Source organism: Blennius ocellaris (genome assembly GCF_963422515.1).
Source record: "Blennius ocellaris genome assembly, chromosome: 8".
Taxonomy (NCBI): domain Eukaryota; kingdom Metazoa; phylum Chordata; class Actinopteri; order Blenniiformes; family Blenniidae; genus Blennius; species Blennius ocellaris.
In genome coordinates this window covers 4,105,301-4,124,661 of record NC_137657.1, presented here as the reverse complement: position 1 = coordinate 4,124,661, position 19,361 = coordinate 4,105,301, and the positions used below count along the sequence as shown (strand labels likewise).

The 19,361-nt window shown below is 44.0% G+C and overlaps 3 protein-coding genes across 5 annotated transcripts; 1 reads left to right on the top strand and 2 right to left on the bottom strand.

The window, feature by feature from the left end:
* Positions 1–672: 672 nt before the first annotated feature.
* LOC308133605 (tetraspanin-13-like) lies at positions 673–4,270 on the bottom strand. The gene is made up of 6 exons (XM_080501060.1): positions 4,203–4,270; positions 2,930–3,097; positions 2,774–2,854; positions 2,434–2,547; positions 1,836–1,952; positions 673–1,763 (listed from the first exon to the last, which is right to left on the bottom strand). The coding sequence occupies exons 1-6, from the start codon at positions 4,263–4,265 to the stop codon at positions 1,689–1,691; spliced, it is 618 nt and encodes a 205-aa protein (XP_080357186.1). The 5' UTR covers positions 4,266–4,270; the 3' UTR covers positions 673–1,688.
* Positions 4,271–5,349: 1,079 nt separating this feature from the next.
* Positions 5,350–8,483, top strand: LOC308133764 (C-type lectin domain family 4 member A-like; the record flags this gene model as incomplete). Its single annotated transcript, XM_080501275.1, has 7 exons — positions 5,350–5,407; positions 5,540–5,653; positions 5,697–5,804; positions 6,465–6,617; positions 6,849–7,009; positions 7,511–7,629; positions 8,295–8,483. 7 exons carry the CDS (start codon positions 5,350–5,352, stop codon positions 8,458–8,460), a joined length of 879 nt encoding a protein of 292 aa, XP_080357401.1. The 3' UTR covers positions 8,461–8,483.
* Positions 8,484–8,994: 511 nt separating this feature from the next.
* On the bottom strand, positions 8,995–14,135 carry gpatch4 (G patch domain containing 4). Of its 3 annotated transcripts, none has more exons than XM_080501055.1 (8): positions 14,034–14,135; positions 12,862–12,940; positions 12,691–12,764; positions 12,521–12,613; positions 12,162–12,281; positions 9,776–9,885; positions 9,636–9,686; positions 8,995–9,565 (listed from the first exon to the last, which is right to left on the bottom strand). In XM_080501055.1, the coding sequence occupies exons 2-8, from the start codon at positions 12,938–12,940 to the stop codon at positions 9,103–9,105; spliced, it is 990 nt and encodes a 329-aa protein (XP_080357181.1). In that variant the 5' UTR covers positions 14,034–14,135; the 3' UTR covers positions 8,995–9,102. The 3 variants fall into 3 exon arrangements, with proteins under 3 accessions (XP_080357181.1, XP_080357182.1, XP_080357183.1); XM_080501056.1 differs by having other exon boundaries at positions 12,862–13,036; positions 14,034–14,111; XM_080501057.1 differs by having other exon boundaries at positions 14,051–14,103.
* Positions 14,136–19,361: the final 5,226 nt, after the last annotated feature.

Sequence of the window (19,361 nt, the reverse complement as noted above, 5' to 3'; positions counted from 1 at the left end):
AGTAAAAACCTTGAAACAAAGGCCTGAGAAACTTTATTAACTGACATCAAGGACTGATTAGTCTTTTACTTTGAAATAATTATTCAGAGAAACCAGGTGTTTGAGAGGAACACAAAGGCCTTTTGCACACACACACACACAGCTATGCTCGGCTCGTGGCCGATCCGGTCGGACCGCCTCTCGCTCACTTCCTGCTCAGGATCCGGTTGAAGGTGAGACAAAAACTAAATGAAGATGCTCACTGAACACACACACACTCTACATTGGTTATACTGTTAAACGTGTGTGTGTTGGAGCGCTGCAGTGTTTACAGAAGGTGTGTTTCAAACCTCCAGTTCAAACTTTAAAACGACAGGAAGCCTGAAAAACGAGCGTCTCGGCAGATTGACGTCATTTGTTTTAAGTTTAATGACATTTTGAACAGAACAAAACTCCATGATGTTTTTCTTTCTACCGTGGGATTTACACATTTTTCACCATTTTGACTTCTGGAACAAATTAATTAAAAAAAAACCTTTCTCACACTTAATTTGGATCGTCTTTCCTTCCATTAATCCAGTTCAGAAACCAAATCAACTGAACCGGTTCCAGGGCGTCGCCACAATAAAATCTCTTCAAGAAAAACACGACTTGTTTCTGGAAACCCTTTATTCCTCAAAATAACTTCACAGTAAGATCATGAATATTTCCACTAACAGCTTATTTTCCAGTGAAAATTCTAATAAAAGATTGTAAACATAACCTTTCATCCCACGCCTTAATAACGCATGGCCACGCGTTATTAAGCAATAATACTTTTTTCACCAATGTCACCAGATGGGCTCCATAGATTTCTTTATAATTAAAAAAAATATTAGATTTTTGTTCATTCAGAACTTTTTTTTCTTCGAAGCTTTTTGTTGACGACAAATAAAAAAAAAACACATTTTAAATAAGTAAAATGGGACTTCTTGTAAAAACAAACCTGATAAAGTAATTTCCATCGTAAATTGGCTGATTAAGAAAAACACCGTTAAAAAGTTCCTGTTAAATCAACAAAATAATTTATACAATAAACAGTTTTTTATTACAGGTTGAAGGTTTTAAGTCCCGTCTTCTATGTTCACAAATAAAATCTGGCTAATTAATCAGTTTCTCATTTTCCTTCATTCCAGTCTAAGAGCCACCGTTTATCAAAATCATAAAACGTCAACAGATGAGAGAATCATTCTAAAGACTTTGGAAGAGTTTAACGCGTAAACATGTACGAAGACTTCTGGGAGTGTTAATCTGATGCAACACGTTGAGATAGTGTGTATGTTGAGATTAGCGAGTGTACAGTTTGACATTAGTGTACAAATTGAGATTAGAACATGTACATGTTGAGATTAGAACGTGTACAAATTGAGATTAAAGAGTGTATATGTTGAGATTGAAGAGTGAACACGCTGAGATTAGTGTATGATGAGATTAGCTAGTGTACATGTTGACATTAGAAAGTGTACAAACTAAGATTAGAGTTTACAAATTGAGATTAGAGCGTGTGCATGTTGAGATTAAGAAGTGTATATGATGAGATTAGTGAATGTACATGTGTACAAATTGAAATTAAAGTGTACATGTTGAGATTAGAGAGTGTATGTTGAGATTAAAACCTCAGAAGCCTCTGGGATTATGGCAGATTATTCCTGAGGTTTATTTTGCTGACATTATAGGAAGGCTCCGGGATTGGATCGAGGGTCTTTGAGGTTCCTGAATCGGTGCGTGAGCCAGACTCCCAGAACCTGAAACAAAGACACAGCAGGTCAGGTCTCCGGAGGAACCAACCAATCACAGTGCTGCGTTTGACCTCTGACCTCTGAGAAGCTGAAGAAGAGCCCGATGCCTCCGACGAAGCGCAGCACCTCGCCGGCGTACCTCTGGATGGTGACGGAGCAGGTGTCGCAGGTCCGAGCCGGTTCCGAGAAGCAGCGCTGCAGAACCAGGGGACAGAACGTCAGTCAGACTGGAGCTGCGGAACCTTCCGCTGGATGCTAAAAGACTCTTAATCCCAGATTACCAGCAGAACGCTGGAGCTGCTGGATGCGTTGGCCTCGTTTCCACCGCATGAGATGGTACCGTCTGGGGCGGTACCATACGGGAAGAGATGGTACCGTACTGGACGGGCCAGTTCCATATCATACGGTGCCGGATGGTACCGTACGGGATGGGACAGTTTGGGTGTTTGTGTTTCCCCCGGCAGAAATTGTGAATAGTACCGTACAGTGCAGTACCGTGCCATACAGTACCATACCGTACAGTACCATGTCGTACAGTACCATACAGTACCGAACTGTACCAGCACATGCTGCGCAGTGGAAGTGAGGCTTTGGGCAGCTGGAGGACCTGCACTGACTCTGGTTCTGGAAGGTTCTTCCTCTCTCTTTAAATGAGGGTGAAACAGGAAGTGCTCACCGCAGGACAGGAGTCGTTGGCGTTGAAGGAGGAGAAGCCGCAGCAGTCCAGTGTTTTCTCCACGTCGCTCCGCGTGCTCGCCGACCGGTTCCAGCCCATCTCCAGCAGGTGGTTCTGTGGACGACAACCAGCTGAGGAGGTGGAGCTCCTCCACCCTGAGAAGGCACCGGATTGACACCGGCACCATCTCCAACTGTCCTCAACCAATTAAAAGCTTCCGTTTCTTCTTATCAAGAGGAAGTCACGCGTTCGCCTGTAGCCACAAACTTAAGAGCAGTGGTCTTAATGTTCTGGCTCCTTCAACGTGTGGATTCACCTGACGATGCCGTCACGAGCTCACCTGCTGGTCGACGTTGAGCGACAGACACGCACAGGAAATGGAGAACTGCAGGACGAAGGCTGCCGACAGAACCATCATGTACTGACGCCACGTTAAGGACGTCAACGTTAAAACGTTCCGGTCAGCGACTCGGAGAAGCTGCAGTTTGAAGGATACGAAGAAGAGCAGCACCTGGTGGTGCTTCAGGGCGCCGCACAGCCCCATGAGGGCGACCAGGAAGAGGACGACGCCCACGCCGATGACGCCCGCCACCACCTGGATGCTGGACACCAGGCCGAACCATTTGCCCCACGCCGCCACGCCCACCAGCAGCAGGCTGACCAGCTGGGGGCGACACGGGGGGGGCTCACACTGTTACCTTTAGCATTAGCAGAGGTGCTCTCTCACTGATAGCTTTAGCATTAGCAAAGATGCTGCACACTGGAACTACAAAGTGTTCAAACAATATCTTAGGCTAGTGCCAACAATATTTCACCAACTCCTCTTTACTGGAGGAGGAGGAGCCGGTTTAATCTGGATTAACTCCTGACCACAATATGGAGCAGCATTAGCTTCAAGTAGCATTAGCTTCATGTAGCATTAGCATCCAGTGGTTGATCATACAAAAGAAAGTGAAGCAAGGTAGTGTTGTAATATGAGCCTTGAAAAGTGAAACACTGAAGCAAAGAAGAACTAGAAGTGCCGGTTCCCAAAACTTCAAAATAAACACAAGAAAATCTTCCTGCCATAAAAACAACAGCGACTCAGCAAAGTGAGCTTAACTTAATCTAATTTAATAAAACTGGAAATACGTTTCAACAGGTCTTCATCTGAACAGGTGAAACATTTTCAGACAGAAAAATTTACAATTTTCCAACACGCCTAAAAAAAAATCCAGTTCCCTGAAGAAAAAAGAAAAGAGAAAACCATGAAATTTTAAACTTCACATTTCTGAACCAGGAAGGGAAAAATTTTAAGAAAAAAAAACACAGAAAACAACAGAAACTAAAAGAAAAATTACAAAAACAAATGACACAATAAAGACAAAATTACCAGAAAAACACAGTAAATTACCACAAATCAAAACACAAAGACAGAAAATTACCAGAAAAAGACAGAATGGCCTCAGGAAAACACCAAGAAACAACACTGCAACATAAAAACACAAATAACCACAAACATTCTTTACAACAAAAACAATTATTCAAAAGAGCTGAGATTACAAACGGAGAATAAAAGTCACATAAAAATAAAAGAGAAATAAAACGAGACAAAGAGAAACGATAAAATCAGAGAAAAACAAGAAAGAAACTCAAACAAGGCGAAGTTTCCGGATCATTTTTGCTCCAAATTCACTTTGGTCACACGCGAACATCCGGGTTCTTCGCCGGTTTCTCTCCCAGTTAAAACTGAAATTTGGTCCACGGTGACCTTTGACCTTCGTACTCACGATGAAAAGGATGTTGAGGGCGCAAAGTGCGTTTTTGGTGCAGACGAATCCTCCGCAAACCATCGCTGCTGCTGCCGCTGCGCGTCAAGACGCGTAATGACGTGTGAAGCCGCGTCCCGCGTTCAGATCCTCCTCACCTGCTCGACAGGTGATCGCCTCCAGCTGAGATCCGCGAGCGCTTCCGGGAGAGATGCTGCGCGCTGATTGGTCAGCACGCACACGTGATCTCCGTCCCTTTCCGGACGACGCAAAAATACTCAAATCAGCCTTTAAATCAATCTATTTCATTCCCTTAAAAAAACAAACAACAACAACAACAACAACAAAAGAATCAAAACATCAAAAAGAAAAGATGAGGGGAAAAAAACACTAAAACTTAAAATACAAGAGATCGGCAACAACCACGAGCAGAAACTTTCAGACAAAAGACAAAATCCTTCACATTTATACACAAAAGTAAACACAAAGATAAAATAATGACAACTAAATAAATTAAATTTAAAAAAAAATCAATAAAAAGAAAATGATACACAAACACAAGTTAACACAGAATGGCTAGAAGAAGGCCACAATGAAAGCTAGAATAATAAAAATCACAATTAAAGCTTGAAGAATAAAAATACCAATTAAAAAATCACAATAAAACGTAGAATAAAATTCACAATAAAAACTCAAATAAAATTCCTGTGAGGAAAGACACACGAGGGCTCCTTCAGATTAAATTTGACCACAACGGTTTGAAAATTGTACGTTTCATTAAAAGTAGTCTGGCGCCCCCTGGTGTCCAAAGACTTCACAAACCACATAAAGACACAAAGTAATGAAGCACTAAAAGACACAAAGGAAGAAAAACTCCAAAAGAAAAAGGAACTTTAGAGACACAAAGTGACGAGAGATGTCACAACATGTCCAAAACGAAGTGTTACGTTCTCTACAAACTCCTGTTTGATTCTTCGTCTCATTGAGAAACAATAAAAACTAAAAATCTTCCAAAAACATGAAAAATCACAGAAATTCTTTAAAAAACAAAACAAAAAAAGACCTGGAGTCGTTCAGTTTGTCGTGTTGCGACACCACAGAAGAAAAAGCAGAAGCTGACAGGAAGTGAAGAAGAAGAAGAAGAAGCTTCTCTGTTCGGTCGACAAACATGAAGACGGAGCCGCAGTACGTGACTGTGGTCTACAGGGGAGGTCTTCCTGAACCAGGTGAGTCCAGGACCCACCAGGACCAGGACCAGATCCCACCAGGACCTGGAGGAGGAAGATGCTCTATAATCAGAAGCCCCGCCCCCTGGATTAACAGTAACCACCAGCAGCTTGTCGTTGTTGTTGTTGCAGAGAGGAGGACTCAGGTGGAGACGATCTACGACGAGGTGAAGACGGAGCAGCAGGTCGTCTTGGCTCCGGTCCCAGCAGGTGGTTTCACCGCCTCGTTACGACTCTTCCTTCAACGTCTCGTCCGAAACCGACGGTGATTCTATTCATGTCTTCACAGAGACTGAAGACCAACGTCCGTCCCGCCCGAGGGCCGCCATGGTCACGGCCTGCCTTCTGCTCTGCAGCCTGCTGGTGGTGTCGGCACTCGTCGCCTACGGCCTCCATAGTGAGTCCCTGGTGGAGGACTCACGAGTCTGTGAAAGAACCGAGAGTCTGTGAAAGATCCGTGAGTTGGTGAAAGACTCGTGAGTTGGTGAAAGACTCGTGAGTTGGTAAAAGCTTGTGAGTTGGTGAAAGACTCGTGAGTTGGTGAAAGACTCATGAGTTGGTAAAAGACTCTTGAGTTGGTGAAAGACTCATGAGTTGGTAAAAGACTCATGAGTTGGTAAAAGACTCTTGAGTTGGTGAAAGACTCGTGAGTTGGTGAAAGACTCGTGAGTTAGTGAAAGACTCGTGAGTTGGTAAAAGACTTGTGAGTTGGTGAAAGACTCGTGAGTTGGTAAAAGACTCTTGAGTTGGTGAAAGACTTGTGAGTTGGTAAAAGACTCTTGAGTTGGTGAAAGACTCGTGAGTTGGTAAAAGACTCTTGAGTTGGTGAAAGACTCGTGAGTTGGTAAAAGACTCTTGAGTTGGTGAAAGACTCGTGAGTTGGTGAAAGACTTGTGAGTTGGTAAAAGACTCGTGAGTTGGTGAAAGACTCGTGAGTTGGTAAAAGACTAGTGAGTTGGTGAAAGACTTGTGAGTTGGTGAAAGACTCATGAGTTGGTAAAAGACTCTTGAGTTGGTGAAAGACTCGTGAGTCGGAGTAACAGCAGTTTCTCTGCAGTGAGGAACGAGAACCAGCAGCTGCTGATGGAGAAAAGTTGGTTACAGAGCCGAACCGAGGAGCTGAACCGAGAGAAGAACCGACTCAACTGGACCCTGGGAGTCATCCTGAGTCAGGACTCGTTCTCAGTGCACATACACTGCCCAAACAAAGGTTGGTCACGTGACTCAGACCCGGGGGGGGGGGGGGGTGGGGGTTGTGGGACGAGGCAGGCGGACTCGCTGACACTCGACAGATTAGTTTGAGCGACTGAACGAAACACGTTCAGAGATCGTTTCACACTGCAGATGTTGAGACTCGTTTTCTCAGCTGTTGTTCAAATGAGTAGCGTCCAGATTCAGGTGCAGACCGGACCGGCAGTTCTGGTTGTGGTTCTGTCCACAGTGTGCAGACCCTGTCTGGAGGGGTGGACCTGGTTCTGGTCCAGCTGCTACAAGTTCTCAGACCATCAATTCTCCAGCAATTGGAAAACCTGGCAGGAGAGTCGAGATTATTGCAGATTATGGAGCGCAGACCTGGTGGTGATCGACAGTCTGGAGGAGCAGGTGAGACTCTGTTAATCTCATCTAATCTAAGATGGCGAATGCTGACGAGATGAGAGGAGACGAGATGAGGAGAGGAAAGAAGGGGACGAAGCAGGAGGAGACAAAGTTATGAGAGGAGACAAGATGAGGAGGTGAGAGGAAAATGAGGGACGTGACAGGACGAGACAAGGAGATGAGGGGACGAGATGAGACAAGACGATAAGAGATGAGACGGGACGAGACAAGGAGATGGGGAGACGAGACAGAATGAGACGAGACAAGACGAGGAGATGAGAGGAGATGAGACGGGACGAGACGATATGAGGGGACGAGACAGGATGAGACGAGACAAGACGAGGAGATGAGACGGGACGAGACGATGTGAGGGGACGAGACAAGACAAGGAGATGAGAGGAGATGAGATGAGACGGGGGACAAGACGAGACAACATCTAATGAAAGGGAGTAGGGAAAGTCATCCTGGCAGGTCTGTGTTTGTCTCACCGAGACGTTTGAACCTCAGACGTTCGTCAACAACCACACTGAGAACTACGACGACGAGAATCACGGCTACTGGATCGCTCTGAGCAAGAACCACACGGACGGCTGGACCTGGACAGACGGGACAAACTACACCCTCACGTACGTACCGCCGTGTCCACGCCTGACCTTTGACCTCCAGGACACGACATCATGGTGGTGTCCACGCCTGACCTTTGACCTCTAGGACACGACATCATGGTGGTGTCCACACCTGACCTTTGACCTCTAGGTCACGACATCATGGTGGTGTCCACGCCTGACCTTTGACCTCTAGGACACGACATCATGGTGGTGTCCACACCTGACCTTTGACCTCTAGGACACGACATCATGGTGGTGTCCACTCCTGACCTTTGACCTCCAGGACACGACATCATGGTGGTGTCCATTCCTGACCTTTGACCTCCAGGACACGACATCATGGTGGTGTCCACACCTGACCTTTGACCTCTAGGACACGACATCATGGTGGTGTCCACACCTGACCTTTGACCTCTAGGACACGACATCATGGTGGTGTCCACACCTGACCTTTGACCTTCGGGACACAACAGTGCATTTTTGACACTGTAATAACAATCCAACTTGGTAGTTTTATTTTGACAGTCACCATATTAACAATGTACCTTGGTCTGTCCACCAGAATGTCCTCCTGTTAATGTTCAGTTCTCCAGTGTGCTTCTAGTGGACAGACACGGGAACTCCACTCCTTGTGAAACTTCTCTGAAACACTGACCTGCGTTCCCCCTCTTCTTCCTCGCCAGGTTCTGGCGGGGGCGGCAGAGCGGCTACCGGGTGTCGTGCGCTCTGACCCACCGAGTCGCCGGCGGCGTTCTGGAGAACTGGAGCAAAGCGAGCTGCACCATGAAGAACCGCTGGATCTGCGAGAGCCGAGCTCTGATCCCACAGGACGAGTCGGCAGCAGACTGAGCGCCGGGAGGTTCTTCTCTTCATCTGCACGTTAGCTATTCATTGAACGTGAGGCAAATGAAACTTTGTTCCGTTATTTAAAAAGACTTTGACTCCTGCCACCTTTATTTCTTCTCTATATCCTCATGAGTCAAACAAGAGGTTGGTTACTGCTGAGGACAATTTAAATACTGTTTGTTGCTGAATGTTAAAAGAATAAAGCTATAAAATAGAATGTTTTGTTCTTTCATTTCGTTCTATATTTTTCTTCTGCCGAGTGAAGGGTCCTTCTGGTTTCCATGACGACAATGAGACTCAGACCAGGACCCATTTAAACCCCTGAGACTCAAACAAACTAAATACAGATGAGGCAAAACAAAACGACCAGATTCCCACAAAACGAGAACGACGACCCAAAGTCTAAAAATAGAAACAAGATTAAAGCTAACTACGTAGCACTAGCATCAGATCCACACACACACCTGGTCTGATCATCTGGGTTTAATTCATAATAATTCATTACACACACACACACACACACACACACACACACACACACACACACACACACACACACACACACACACACACACACACACACACACACACACACACACACACACACACACACACACACACACACACACACACACACACACACACTTAATCTTTGCTCTTCTTCTCGTCCGTTTTGTTCTTTTTACATTTCTTTCTTTTAGTCTTTACAGTCACTTTCTCCTCCTCCTCTTCCGGCTCACTCCTCTTCTTTTTCTTCTTCTTCTCTGGTTGACACTCGTGTGAATCCTCCTCTCCTTTCTTTTTCTTCTTCTTCTGTTTCTTCTTTGTGTTTTCTTCGCTGTCGTCCAGACAGATTAACTCCTCCTCCTCCTCCTCCTCTTCCTCGGCCCTCCTCTTCTTCTTCTTCTTCTTCTTCTTCTTGTGTGGAGCGTCGGTCTCTTCGGCGTTCTCCGTCTCTGCAGACTTCTTCTTCTCCTCCTCCCGGGAGCCGCAGGCTGACGAGCTGCTCTCTGATTGGCTCTTCCTGCCGTACCTGGCCATAAACTCCGCCTCCTGCTGCTCCAGGCGGGCGAGCTTGGCGCTCATGGTGAGGCCGTGGCGAGCGCCTCTGTGGAGAAACAGGAGGATGAAGGAGGATGGAGGAGGAGAGCAGCTGACGCTTTTCTCTCTGAACTCACTTGTGAGCCGTCCGTCCTCCACACACCTTCACCAGGTCTGAGTCCGAGAGCCTGCAGAGAACCAGGAGAACCAGGAGAACACGTTACAGCTCGGGGGTTGAACCTACAGTTGTGACTGTGCTTCAGAGGCGGAGTCTCACTTGGTGCTGCTGGACAGGTCCAGAGTCTCGTCGTCTTCCTCTGAGCTGCTGTCCTCTGACTCCGCCTCCTTCGGCTCCGGCTGCTCACATCCGGACAGTAGAGTGGCCGACTGAGGGAACAAACCAACGCTCTGCAGGTCACCCTCCACTTTATAGAGCATCTTCCCCCTCTAACATCAGATTATAGAGCATCTTCCTCCTCCAACACCACATTATAGAGCATCTTCCTCCTCCAATATCACATTATAGAGCATCCTCCCCCTCCAACATCAGATTATAGAGCATCCTCCCCCTCCAACATCAGATTATAGAGCACCTTACCGCTAACATTAGATTATAGAGCATCTTCCTCCTCCAACAACAGATTATAGAGCATCTTCCTCCTCCAACATCAGATTATAGAGCATCCTCCCCCTCCAACATCAGATTATAGAGCATCCTCCCCCTCCAACATCCAGATTATAGAGCATCTTCCTCACCTACGTCAAATTATAGAGCATCTTCCTCCTCTAACAGATTATAGACCATCTTCCTCTAACCCCAGATTATAGACCATCTTCCTCTAACCCCAGATTATAGACCATCTTCCTCTAACCCCAGATTATAGAGCATCTTCCTCCTCCAACACCACATTATAGAGCATCTTCCTCATCCAACACCACATTATAGAGCATCTTCCTCCTCCAATATCACATTATAGAGCACATTCCTCATCCAACATCAGATTATAGAGCATCTTCCTCCTCCAATACCACATTATAGAGCATCTTCCCCCTCTAACATCAGATTATAGAGCATCTTCCTCCTCCAACACCACATTATAGAGCGTCTTCCTCCTCTAACACCAGATTACAGAGCATCTTCATCCTCCAACACCAGATTATAGAGCATCGTCCTCCTCTAACACCAGATAATAGAGCATCTTCCCCCTGTAACATCAGATTATAGAGCACCTTACCGCTAACATTAGATTACAGAGCATCTTCCTCCTCCAACACCAGATTATAGAGCATCTTCCTCCTCCAACACCAGATTATAGAGCGTCTTCCTCCTCCAACACCAGATTATAGAGCGTCTTCCTCCTCCAACACCAGATTATAGAGCGTCTTCCTCCTCTAACACCAGATTATAGAGCATCTTCCTCCTCTAACACCAGATTATAGAGCATCTTCCTCCTCTAACACCAGATTATAGAGCATCTTCCTCCTCCAACATCAGATTATAGAGCATCTTCCCCCTCTAACATCAGATTATAGAGCATCTTCCTCCTCTAACACCAGATTATAGAGCACCCTCCTCCTCCAACATCAGATTATAGAGCATCGTCCTCCTCTAACACCAGATAATAGAGCACCTTCCCGCTAACATTAGATTATAGAGCATCTTCCTCCTCCAACAACAGATTATAGAGCATCCTCCCCCTCCAACATCAGATTATAGAGCATCCTCCCCTCCAACATCAGATTATAGAGCATCGCCCCACCCCAACATCAGATTATAGAGCATCTTCCTCCTCTAACAACAGATTATAGAGCATCTGCCTCCTCTAACATCCAGATTATAGAGCATCTTCCTCACCTACGTCAAATTATAGAGCATCTTCCTCCTCTAACAGATTATAGACCATCTTCCTCTAACCCCAGATTATAGACCATCTTCCTCTAACCCCAGATTATAGAGCATCTTCCTCCTCCAACACCACATTATAGAGCATCTTCCTCCTCCAACACCACATTATAGAGCATATTCCTCCTCCAATACCACATTATAGAGCACATTCCTCCTCCAACATCAGATTATAGAGCATCTTCCTCCTCCAACACCACATTATAGAGCTTATTCCTCCTCTAACATCAGATTATAGAGCATCTTCCTCCTCCAACATCAGATTATAGAACATATTCCTCCTCCAACATCAGATTATAGAGCATATTCCTCCTCTAACATCAGATTATAGAGCATCTTCCTCCTCTAACATCAGATTATAGAGCATCTTCCTCCTCCAACACCAGATTATAGAGCATATTCCTCCTCTAACATCCAGATTATAGAGCATCTTCCTCATCTACGTCAAATTATAGAGCATCTTCCTCCTCTAACAGATTATAGAGCATCTTCCTCCTCTAACAGATTATAGAGCATCTTCCTCCTCTAACAGATTATATAGCATCTTCCTCTAACCCCAGATTATAGAGAATCTTCCTCCTCTAACACCAGATTATAGAGAATCTTCCTCCTCTAACACCAGATTATAGAGCATCTTCCTCCTCTAACCCCAGATTATAGAGCATCTTCCTCCTCCAACAAAAATACTAAAACATGTAAAGGTGTAAAAGAACCAGATTAAAGCAGTAAACCCTTCAGGAGGATCAAATAAAAACTTTACCTTGACAAAGCAGCCGTACAGTTTAGATTTTTCCAGCGCTGCTTTTCGAGGCTTCTTATTGGAGACCATCTTCCCGTCCCCGTCCTCTTCCTCCCCCGTCTTCTTCAGCTGGACACCGTTCTGAATGAGACAGAAACAAACTGCAGTTTTGGACGGGACCTGAGCACCGGGGGCATTTGGAGTGGACAACAAATGGATAAATAATAATAATAAATGGAAAAATATTAACAAATGGTAAACTATTAATATTAATTATAGCAATAATAATAATGTGAATAAATGGGAAACATTATGACAATAAATGTAAAATAATAATAAATGTAAAATAAAATAATAATAATAATAAATGGAGGACGTACATGGTCGGCCTCCACCTGCAGGCTGGACGAGGCCTTGTTGAAGACATGGTCCCACCAGTGGAAGGAGAACTGCTCACCTTCTTTATGTCCCACCTGAGAGACAAACGCTGAGTCACTGCTGCGACTCGGGGAAAACCAGAGAAACGAGTTGGAAGTCAAACTGGACTCACTCCGCCTTTGTCACACTTCACTTTGACCTTGATGGCCTCCGAGATGCCGTCCTCAGCTCGACCCAGGCCTTTTCCTGCACACACACACACACACACACACACACAAAATAATCCCACACCGCTACACACTGGTCAGTCAGAGTGTGTGTGTTTGAAGGACGGGAGTCTCACCGTGCTCCCAGCCGTGGCGAAGCAGCTGCCGCTCGGCAAACTTAAGCCCGTGGCTCTTCTCCTGCACGGCCTCGGCCATCTGCACAAACACACAGTGAGAGTTTCATTCCCCGCCACATCCAGAGAGACCGAACTTCAATTTTTTTGCTGTATTTGTCCCGTAATGAGTCATTTGCTGTGGGACAAGAATGTAAAAAACACAAGAAAGACAGGTGAAAACAAAGTAAAACACAGTGCACGGTTCAGTGCAGCCGCTCCATCAGCAGCATCAAGACTCAATCGATAAATTTAATAAAACACAGCAGCAAACAGGACAAAATAAAGTATTGAACAGATTAATTTTAATGCGAAGCTGCTGATTCCTGTTTGAGGGTCACTGCAGCCCAGCAACACTTCAATGTTTACTCTGCTAGAATATCATGGAGAAGAAAAAAACAAAACCAATTTAACCTTTAAGGACCTTTTGTGGCATCATGAAGGTTATAAAACTACAATGTCTCCAAAATGTTAGATTGATCATGATTCATCAGTCAACTGTTCACATGAAGTTACAACATTTAACACAATATTCATTAAAAAACCCCTGAAATAATCCAAGCGAGACATCAGACCTGCATGAAAAGCCGAATTTAGAGAAAAAGGTAACCGAAATAAATATCAAAAGCAAATCACTGCTTCTATTTGTAGAGACAACGATCAATAAAAGGACCGAGAAAGCAAAGATAGAGCAGGAAAAACAACTAACGTGGGAAATAAACCGGGCAGGTTAAGAGTCACTTCCAGTCTTCTCATTGAGAGAGAAGTCTGGCATGATAAATCACCTTTACTAGGAAAAAGAAACTCCTGTATTTGTGAATTTTAGAGACAAAACCATAAGACAATCACCTTATCCTAATCCTTATGCTAAGATTTAGCACTAAACAGCTCACATTCCCAGTGACTTTGAACAAAAACACTAAGCTCTGAACCTGTTAGATTTAGAGTTTCACGCCATGTTAGATCATCTTCCACACATTAGCGTGCAAAGTGAATTAAAGTGTAAAAATTAAGAGAGTGCGTCTGAGGAGTTAGCATGTTCGGCGTTAGTCGGGTGTTAATCTAAACAGCAGAAACGATTCAAGGGGGGATAAATCGTCCTCCTTTAATAAAACACAACTGAAGACTTTATTTACCTTTTCAGAATATTTACCGGTAAGAGAAAACTCCTCTGTGACGCGCGCAGAGCTACAAACAGCTTGCAGCCATGTGGCTCAACCCGGCTGCTGACATGACACCGGAAACACGTCACAGGTCCGCCTCGTCTCTCTTCTTCTGCGAGTGAAATTGCAGCAGGAGGACGTTTCTCCTCGAAATAACTTTAAAAGTGATTAAAACGTGTATTAAATCTATTTGACAAGTGTTTCTTACACACGACAGAACATTAAACGACAAACATCTGTTTTTTGTTTTTTTTTAACTAATCACGATGTTATCGTTAAAAAATAAATCTTTGTTGTCACGTGTCTCCGTTTATTGACCCGGAAGTGAAAGTCCGTGCTTCAACGAGCGAATCACAGACCTTCCCTGGCCAACGTAGCGTAGGGCATTAACCAATCCCACCCGCCCTGGAGCCCCTCCCACAGTGCGTCCAGCTCTTCCCTGTGAAAAGAAGAACAGGAACACGCGCCATCTCTTCTCCATACAGACGACAGGAAGGCACAAATGGCAAAACTACGATCAAAACACGCCAGATGTTCGGTTATTGGCTGCATCAACGAGCAGAGGAGTCTGTTTCTACTCCCTTCCTCTGATTATCTGAAGACCCAGTGGGTCGACTTTATTTTTAATGGAAGGGTCAAAAAAATACCTGACAGAGTTTTGTACGTTTGCTCTCAGCACTTCACTGAGGAGTGTTTTCACAATCTGGGCGCTTACAAAGAAGGATTCGCTATGCGACTTTTATTACAGCGGGGATCAGTACCGACTGTCCGTGACTCTGGAAATGTGGCAACTGTAAGTAAAACACTGATATTTATGCTTTTATGTTACATTTCATGCTGGCTTCATCTGTCAGTTTACCTTTGCAGACTTGAACATTTCACAATAAAAGCTACAGTAATCTAAATGCTCTGGACAACTAAGAAAATAATACATTTTACTGCATTTATAGGCTTAGGATGCTGTGTATCTTACATGATTGATATATTTGATATATTGGACGTCACAAGTTTTGCATTCCCTGCAGCTGTTCTAACTAACAATTCGAGAAGATGTTAGTGTAAACCTTGTTTTCTCTATACAGGCCAGCACATTTAGTTTGTGTGATTATTTACCTACATGGAGGGACGTTCCCTGTCAGACTGACCCGCCGGACACATGTTCTGTCGGCACTCAGCTGACCTGCAGGACTGTTCAACCCCACTTCACAAGTGCTGGTATGTACTATACACCTTTAGCACAAGTAGTTGTGACCAAGTGTGTCATCATCATTATCATGTCATATGTCTGCTGTCTTTGTCGACCTCCTTCAGTAAGAATAGATTTGGTTCCAGGTGTCCAGGCCACGGTGTCCTGCAGGGATTGTTCTGTTGGGACGTCCACTGCAGACGGTTTATTTTCTTCATCACCGCCTGTAGAGAGACTCTTGAAAAGACGTCGTCTGGATGATGAAGATGAGCTGGAGCAGCAGGACGATCCAGTCCAGGGCAGATCTTCAGTAGCACCTGATTCTGTCACGTCGACAGAGTTAACCACTTCGTGAGTTACTGTGTGTGTGTGTGTGTGTGTGTGTGTGTGTGTGTGTGTGTGTGTGTGTGTGTGTGTGTGTGTGTGTGTGTGTGTGTGTGTGTGTGTGTGTGTGTGTGTGTGTGTGTGTGTGTGTGTGTGTGTGTGTGTGTGTGTGTGTGTGTGTGTGTGTGTGTGTGTGTGTGTGTGTGTGTGGTGATGAAACCAGTGCAATGAAGCACGATACTCCGGTAAAATTAATTTCAAATGTTTTATTTACTTCAGTTTTGTTGGAATACATTCATGCATGTGTTTTTGACTCACGAGCATTTCTCTTTTTTTCCCCCCATTATGATCGACATTGTTTTAGTTTTGTCTTTGTCTATTACATAAACATAATAGATCAGTCTCTCTGGAAGCTGAAGTACAGTTGAGCTTCTCTGACCATAGCTTTCATAGCAGGACTGTTAGAGATTTGTTTTTATTTATCAGAAGATACACAGAACAACTGGAACAGTCTCATGTTTTAAAAGAAACAATTGAAGAGAGTTCAAGGTCTTTGCTCACCATGTATTTGTTTGATAATAGAGAATCGTCCGCTCCCGCCGACACCGTCAACAAACACGTGGTGTACGAGAGCTGCATTATGGAGCTTTTCGCCGTGTGCCCGGTCTGCACACGGGCATGTGATGCCAGGCCCAAGAAGCTGGGGGCGTGTCTGTCCGTGGAGCAGTGGTGCCCCCATTGTGAGTTCTACCGGCAGTGGAACAGCCAGCCTGTCCCTGGAAACACAGCAGATAGCTGAAAGGTAAATTATGTCTTTTCTTCACTGCTTAAAGTGGCTCTGAATATGAAGATTATTCAGATGAAATTAAATGTATTATGTCCATAAACACCTTTTTATTTTCACAACCACCAGGTCTTCATTTCAATGTAGCAGCAGTCATTTTGCAGTACGTCTGGAAAGTATGGACAACGTTTCACTTTTTCCACATTTGTTGGCTTCATTCCAAAATGGATTCAATTCATTTTTTCCTCAAAATTCTACACACAACATCCCCTAATAACATTATGGGCCAAACTGCCAGAAGATATTTGTACCAAGCTGGTGGCGTCATCTTGAAAAAGACTTGAGGCTGTTATTGCTGCCAAAGTGCTTCAACAAAGTTCTGAGCAAAGGCTGTGAATACTCGTGTACATGTGCTTTTATTTAAAATACATTTGCAAAAATCTCAAAAAGAAATTTCACGTTGTCACTACGGGATGTTGTGTGTAGAATTCTGAGGGGAAAATGGATTTAATCCGTTTTAAAATGAGGCTGTAACGTAGCTAAATGTGTAAAAAGTGAAATGCTGTGAAAACTCTGCGGATGCTCTGAGATCCGACACGCCAGAGCCTTCATCTGGAGTCTGAAGTGACTGGCAACATGACGCTGACTCTCCAGGTATTTATCTCTCTCTTTTTTTTTAAAATTATTTTTTCTTGGTATTTTCATGGTTCACAAAATTCTCCACATAACATTTTGCCTTTGGCATCGATCTGTACATTACAATTAAATCCCCACAACACATCAGACTGTATAAATTGTTCAATGATTGCTCCTTCCACCATCTTATAATACACACTCTTAACTAAAATCTAACAACTCGATAATAACTGCACTCCCTGGACAGTGGCGTTTCTAGATGTAAACACTTGGCGGGGCAAGATTTTATTTCAGGTTTAGTGACATCACTGAATTCTAAAGTAAAGTGGGTGCACCACCTTTTAGCCACAACATTATAACAACCATAAAGGTGCTTATCCAGTAACAATATTGAGCCTTGGAGACAGCTGGTCAAAAAAGAAACAATATTTATAAAAAAAAAAAAAAAGAAAAAGTAACTGACATAAATTGAACCAGGTCCTGCAGTTCTAAAGACAAACGTTCTACCACAAGACCAGCAGTAAAAGTCTTGATCACTGGTTCAGTCACTTCAACTTTCTGTTTCTCAGCACTTTGAAACTCGTACTTGTAAATAATCAACCTAATTAACGTTGATTCTAAACTGTTTGTTAGCTTTAGCTGCTAACAAGCGGATGTTTGTGACGCCTGTCCGGTTCTGTGAAGCTCCGCCTCAATCAGCACCAGCCAATCAGCTCTGAGCTTCTAATGACGTTCGTGGCATCAAGGTCACGTGATCTGAATGAATGGAGCCACAGCCTGAGCATGTGCACTTACACTTTACTGCTGCAATACACACTGCATGGAGAAAGAGGGGCTAGCGGGGCGAGATCCACTCATCCAACCATCGGTGTGGATCAGGAGGAAACAAAGCCTGAAGCAGCAAGAGGACACCAACAACCAGGGAGTACAGTCCTCACACTGTAGTTATTTACTATGTAAGAGGAAGATTTATTCACTGACAAGAAAGATAGATAATGTTAAAGAATTTAGAGCATACTCTGCATGCAGTCCTTTCTGATGACACCAGGTGGCGCTCAGCCCCGCTGCCCCTGAGGACCAGCCACCACTCTCCCTAGAACAGAGAAGCAGTGGTGTTCTTCAAATAAACGGAAAAACTTTGGTCATGAGGTGAACCTGGCATGAAAAAGAAACGTCCGTGTTAACATGATATAAAAGATGGCTCCGTGTTAACATGATATAAAAGATGGCTCCGCGTTAACATGATATAAAAGATGGCTCCGCGTTAACGTGATATAAAAGATGGCTCCACGTTAACATGATATAAACGATGGCTCCGTGTTAACATGATATAAAAGATGGCTCCGTGTAAACATGATATAAAAGATGGCTCCGCGTTAACGTGATATAAAAGATGGCTCCGCGTTAACATGATATAAAAGATGGCTCCGCGTTAACGTGATATAAAAGATGGCTCCACGTTAACATGATATAAATGATGGCTCCGTGTTAACATGATATAAAAGATGGCTCCGTGTTAACATGATATAAAAGATGGCTCCGTGTTAACGTGATATAAAAGATGGCTCCGTGTTAACGTGATATAAAAGATGGCTCCGTGTTAACGTGATATAAAAGATGGCTCCGTGTTAACGTGATATAAAAGATGGCTCCGTGTTAACATGATATAAAAGATGGCTCCGTGTTAACATGATATAAAAGATGGCTCCGTGTTAACGTGATATAAAAGATGGCTCCGTGTTAACGTAATATAAAAGATGGCTCCGTGTTAACATGATATAAAAGATGGCTCCGTGTTAACATGATATAAACGATGGCTCCGTGTTAACGTGATATAAAAGATGGCTCCGTGTTAACGTGATATAAAAGATGGCTCCGTGTTAACGTGATATAAAAGATGGCTCCGTGTTAACGTGATATAAAAGATGGCTCCGTGTTAACGTGATATAAAAGATGGCTCCGTGCTAACGTGATATAAAAGATGGCTCCATGTTAACATGATATAAAAGATGGCTCCGCGTTAACATGATATAAAAGATGGCTCCGCGCTAACATGATATAAACGATGGCTCCGTGTTAACGTGATATAAAAGATGGCTCCGTGTTAACGTGATATAAAAGATGGCTCCGTGTTAACGTGATATAAAAGATGGCTCCGTGTTAACGTGATATAAAAGATGGCTCCGTGTTAACTTGATATAAACGATGGCTCCGTGTTAACATGATTTAAAAGATGGCTCCGTGTTAACATGATTTAAAAGATGGCTCCGTATTAACATGATATAAAAGATGGCTCCGTGTTAACGTGATATAAAAGATGGCTCCGTGTTAACATGATTTAAAAGATGGCTCCGTGTTAACATGATTTAAA